We start from the raw sequence: 5,775 nt of genomic DNA on the forward strand, positions 1-5,775 counted from the left end.
TCTATCTATTCATCTATCGATTTATTTGTTCATCTATCTATTCATCTATCGATTTATTTGTTCATCTATCTATTCATCTATCGATTTATTTGTTCATCTATCTATTCATCTATCGATTTATCTGTTCATCTATCTATCCATCTATCGATTTATTTGTTCATCTATCTATTCATCTATCGCTTTATTTGTTCATCTATCTATTCATTTATCGATTTATCTGTTCATCTATCTATCCATCTATCGATTTATTTGTTCATCTATCTATTCATTTATCGATTTATCTGTTCATCTATCTATCCATCTATCGATTTATTTGTTCATCTATCTATTCATCTATCGCTTTATTTGTTCATCTATCTATTCATCTATCGATTTATTTGCTCATCTATCTATACTTCTATTTACATATTTCTCCATCTATTTAATCCTATTTTTATTTTCCATCATTTTTATCACCATTTTGACACACCCTTCATACACCAACACCCCGTTGATTATGCAAAGACCAAACACGTGACAGGGAAGCAAATTTGGCCCAAAATCTGGAATTCACTTAATCCCAAAAACTGTCACTTTAAATGATCTCTTTGCGAAGGTCGTTCAGTCTGCAACGAGAATGCAAATGCGAATTATGGCGTCTGGATTGCAAAATTATAGATCGCCGGATTTGGATTCTAAAAGAGGCGGAGGGAAGTAAGGTAGAGAAAATGGGAGGAAAAAGGGAGGAATAGGGGGAAATGGGGAGGAGGAGGAGGAGGATGAAAGGATGGAGAAGAGAAAGAGGGAAATGGTGGAGAGGAAAAAGATTAGAAACGAAAATCAAAATAAGCAAACAGAGGATGATAATTGATGATAATCAAAACTGAATATGAATAGTAGAATTAAAGAGAAAAATGAAAGAAAATGGTGAAAGATTATAGTAAAAAAAAAAAAATAAAAAAAAAAAAAATAAAATAAATAAATAGATAAATAAACAAATAAATAAATGAATATGAAAATTAAAACGGAACTGAAAAGATAACAACAAAAAACAGGAAGATACTAATTAACTTTCCTAATACTTGTGTGAATAACAAGAACTTCAGCCAAGCCCACAACTTGTTAAATGTCACTATCGCAAAAAAAAAAAAAAAAAAAAAAAAAAAAAAAAAAAAAAAGAGAGAGAGAGAGGGAGAGAGAGAGAAAAAAAGAAAATGACAAAAAGAAAACAAAAGAATATCGGTACAAAAGTTTCTTTGTTTCAAATTGTTTTAAAACCGGCTGTTATTTCCTTAAATAAACTCTGAATGCCTTTATATTTTCAAAGTTATCATACCTTCCTGCTTACTATTTGCTTTTTGCTGTTTTCATCTGTATCACTCACTTCACATTATTTATCACTTGATTTCTTCCATGTCCATTATCTCCGTGTATTATCTACGACTATTTCCCCTTTTGTTTCTCTCTCTCTCTCTCTCTCTCTCTCTCTCTCTCTCTCTCTCTCTCTCTCTCTCTCTCTCTCTCTCTCTCTCTCTCTCTCTCTCTCTCCCTCCCTCTCTCTCTCTCTCTCTCTCTCTCTCTCTCTCTCTCTCTCTTTTTTTTATTTTTTTTATTTTTTTTTTTTATTTACTCCTGTTCCTGTTCCCCATCCGCAAATTAGGCGAGGAAACAATTAAATATCTTCGACTGGGTATTTCCTCTCTGCTTGGTATATCCTGGAAAAGTTACCGTAAAGTCAACAGTTACATAAGAATCACTGCTATTATTAACTGCATATGAAAACGGCTAATTCTGACTGCATATAACACGGTTGTTTAACTTATATACACGAATAAAGTTTTTTTTCTGTGATTAAGAATGAACAATTCTACAATTCATTAACCTTTTTTTTGGTTATTATGAACTTGTTGATCATCATATATGGCATTATTTTGATATTGTTCCATCTATAATCAAAATCATGAACTTAAGATGCAAACCTCGCTGTTATATAAGCTATTCACATTCCTCCTTTAGCAAGTAGGTCATATCGTCATATTTGTCAAGGTTAACAAGTAACACAAAATCCGAGTTTACTACAGACAATCTATATGCATGATTTTGTTTGTTTTGAAAACTTTTTACTACTTAGTTTTTTTTTCACTTTAATTACATGTCATTATTCCGGACTCAGACAATAAAGAGTCATGCTTGTGCAATTTTATTAAACACTGAAGTACTGTCTCGGCCTTCGGTATCCGCTACAGAACTGCTTGGGATCACGTGGTCTACTTTTTGTCACGTGTTTTTGCTGTCTTCCCGTTTTCTTAGATGAGGAAGAAAACGTAAGAAATCAAAATGTGTTTTATCTCTTGTTTTTATCGTTGTTGTGTGGGTAATTTACTGTGTTTGTGCGTTTTCTTTGTTTGTCGATGATTTATTATTTATGTATTTAGAATTACGGATATGTATGTGTTTATATATATATATATATTTTTATTTTTTTATGTTCTTATTTTTCCCTGTTTGAGAGAACTGTGGGTCATTTACAATGCACCGAAGGGAAGTTCCCGCCTGGACCAGTTGCTTCGCCCCCACCTCCCCTTGTCCTCCTTGTTCCTCCCCCCCTTATCCTTCTTTTTATATGCTCCCCCCCTGGTATCTCCCCCTCCTTCCAAGGAACCTGCACCTCCTCCTCCTCCTCCCCCAGCCTCCCCTTCTCCTCCCATCTCTTTGGCATTACTCCCCTCCCACCACCTTCCCCTGGCACCTCCTTCTTCCCCTGGCACCTCCCTCCTCCCCTGACACCCCCACCTTCCTTCCCACCCCCTGGCACCTCCCTCCTCCCCTGACACCCCCACCTTTCCTCCCACCCCCTGGCACCTTGAAACCCCGAAATCTGCTCGACATAATACTCCAAAGGCTGTCGTCTGAGTGTGTCCGCTGGAACGTGACGGGTATATAAAGGAACTGGGTCGCGGCAGGACATCACTCATCCCACGGACGCCCCCGTCTACGCACCGCTCGACTCCCGCCATGAAGGTCCTGGTGAGTGGTCGTGACTGAACGGTTCGAGGGGCGCGTGAGAGGTTAGGGTCGGGCGGGTGGGATATGGAGGCAGGGCGTCGCGTCATCCCGGTCTTGTGGACGCGAAATGTCATGCTTGATTTGATCCGTCGTTTGACTGTTGTTGTTGCGTGTCTCTTGGGAGTTTTCTTGTTTATGAGGGATTTTTAGTAAAGATAATTTGTGATGTGGAGAGGATCTGGTGATGATAATGAATAGATTTTATTTGATTTTATTTCTTGTTTCTTTTGTTAATGTTGTTACGTTGAATTGCAAATCTTGCAGCTGCTCGCTCTCCTGGGTCTGGTCGCCCTGGCCGCTGCTCGACCCTCTGACATTATCGACTTCGAGGAGGATAACATGGAGCACGAGCAGGAGGGCGTCCCAGGAACGGCCGTGGAGGGCGAGTACTCGTGGGTAGCGCCCGACGGGAACGAGTACCACGTCAAGTACGTCGCCGACCACAACGGGTACCGCATCGTCGACGACAACGTTGTCCCCAGGATGCGCAGCGACGCCCCCGAAGCCGACGACGATGACGACAACTAAGAGGTCTTCCGTCTGACGTCTTTCCTTTTCCTGGTCGTTCGCTTCGGACGCTTGGACTCTTCACTTCATAATCCGGCGTCTGCTTATCCTTAGATATGTATAAAAAGCAACATGTATCCATCATCAGAGAATATATATATCTTGATAAACAAAATAATTCAACCTGTAAATATTTCATAAACCATTACGAAAACCAGAAATGATATTTTACACACACACACACACACAAAAAAAAAAAAAAAAACGAAAAAAAAAAGAAAATAGAACCTTTAAGACGGAAATGTTATTACACATGAATGTTAAGAGCAAGTTTCACAATACATGCTCTGACAAGGTCGAGATTCCGTGGGCTTTAAACAGGTTTTCGGAATAATGTGTATAAATAAGTCATTTCGTTTGTTTTAAAGAATCGTTTCCGTTATACAGACTCGGTTTTACGAAGGCCATTGAAAGCAACAGTGTAATGGGCGGGTGATTGTCCTTATTGCACAAGAAACACCTACATACACACATATAAGTCACATTAACAATTCTCTTTTGGAATCTTTTTACGAGATTAATGAACACTCATGGAATGAATCCGGTTAGACCTGTTTAATAAAAAGCAAATGCTTATTACCATTATTGTCACATTTAGTTATCCTAATAATAAACACGAAAGGAATGCAGTGAACCAAAATATGCATAAGTTATATATTTTTTTTCTGTTATATAAACTAATTTGCTCTTGCTATTCATACAATAGATGATATGTAATGCATTCTCGCAAGGGTACGTAATCAGAGTCCAAGAAGGTGATCATGAAAGTGTAAATTGTAACCCGTAAGTATTTTTCTTCTTTTGTGTGGTTATCCATCTTCAAATGGAAATGGGAGATGATAAGAAATTATCATTCTTACACACACATGTACACACAGTCACACACACACACACACACGTATACACACATACACAGTCACACACACACACACACACACACGCACACACACACACTCATATATATATATATATATATATATATATATATATATATATATATATATATATATATATATATAGATAGATAGATAGATAGATAGATAGATAGATAGATAGATAGATAGATAGATAGATATATGTTTATATATATACCTAAATATATATATGTATATGTGTGTATGTATGTATGTATATGTATATATATATATATATATATATATATATATATATATGTTTATATTTATGTATGTATATATATATATATATATATATATATATATATATATATATATATATATATATATATATATATACACACACACACACACACACACACACATACACACACACACACACACACACACACACACACACACACACACACACACACACACACACACACACACACACACACATACACACACACACACACACACACACACACACACACACACACACACAGTATGCATATATATATATATATATATATATATATATATATATATATATATATATATATATATATTTATATATATATGTATATATATATATATGTATATATATATATATATATATATATATATATATATATATATATATATATATATATATATGTATGTATATATATATACATACACACACACCATGCACACATACATACATGTGTGTGTTTGTTTTTGTGTGTAAGTGTGTGGGTGTGTTTGTATGTCGTATGTATGCAAACACACGCACACACAAACCCATATGTATGTATGTGGCAAAGGTTCTTCCTTTGAACAAACAGCACACACAAAATATTTTTTTCTGAATCGCTTTATACACACAACCAAAACATCGAAAAACTTACAAAACACATCTACTAAACACGAGAAAAAAAAAAAAATGAGAAAAAGAAAAAGAAAAAAAGATTTAAAAAGAAAGAAAGAAAGATAAGAATATAAATACAAATCGGTACTAAAATCCTTCCCCTCGCCAAATCCGAAGCGAACGTATGATATCAGATCAGACATTTCAGATTTCCTTTACCTTCGCGCGCTCATTAAGTGATTAAGGTAAAGATCTAATCTGGTGCATAAATTAAGCGCGGGTCTCGTTTTCCGTTTCTTTTCTCTCCTATTTTTTATTTTATTTCTTTTTCTTCCGTTGGCCAAGATTTCAACTATGATGTATGTTCCTGAGGCCGAGTGCAAGAGCAGAGAGACATGCTAATTCGGCGTTAATTTT

At 35.8% G+C, this 5,775-nt stretch overlaps 1 protein-coding gene and 1 non-coding gene across 2 annotated transcripts in view; both read left to right on the top strand.

The window, feature by feature from the left end:
* LOC113824446 (uncharacterized) overlaps nucleotides 1–5,775 on the top strand; it is an 81,795-nt gene that overhangs the window by 39,914 nt on the left and 36,106 nt on the right. The window lies entirely within an intron of this gene.
* Nucleotides 2,886–3,735, top strand: LOC113821813 (cuticle protein CP575-like). The gene is made up of 2 exons (XM_027374336.2): nucleotides 2,886–3,006; nucleotides 3,310–3,735. The coding sequence occupies exons 1-2, from the start codon at nucleotides 2,995–2,997 to the stop codon at nucleotides 3,571–3,573; spliced, it is 276 nt and encodes a 91-aa protein (XP_027230137.2). The 5' UTR covers nucleotides 2,886–2,994; the 3' UTR covers nucleotides 3,574–3,735.

The sequence above is a fragment of the Penaeus vannamei genome, chromosome 12, assembly GCF_042767895.1.
Source record: "Penaeus vannamei isolate JL-2024 chromosome 12, ASM4276789v1, whole genome shotgun sequence".
NCBI classification, from domain to species: Eukaryota; Metazoa; Arthropoda; class Malacostraca; order Decapoda; family Penaeidae; genus Penaeus; species Penaeus vannamei.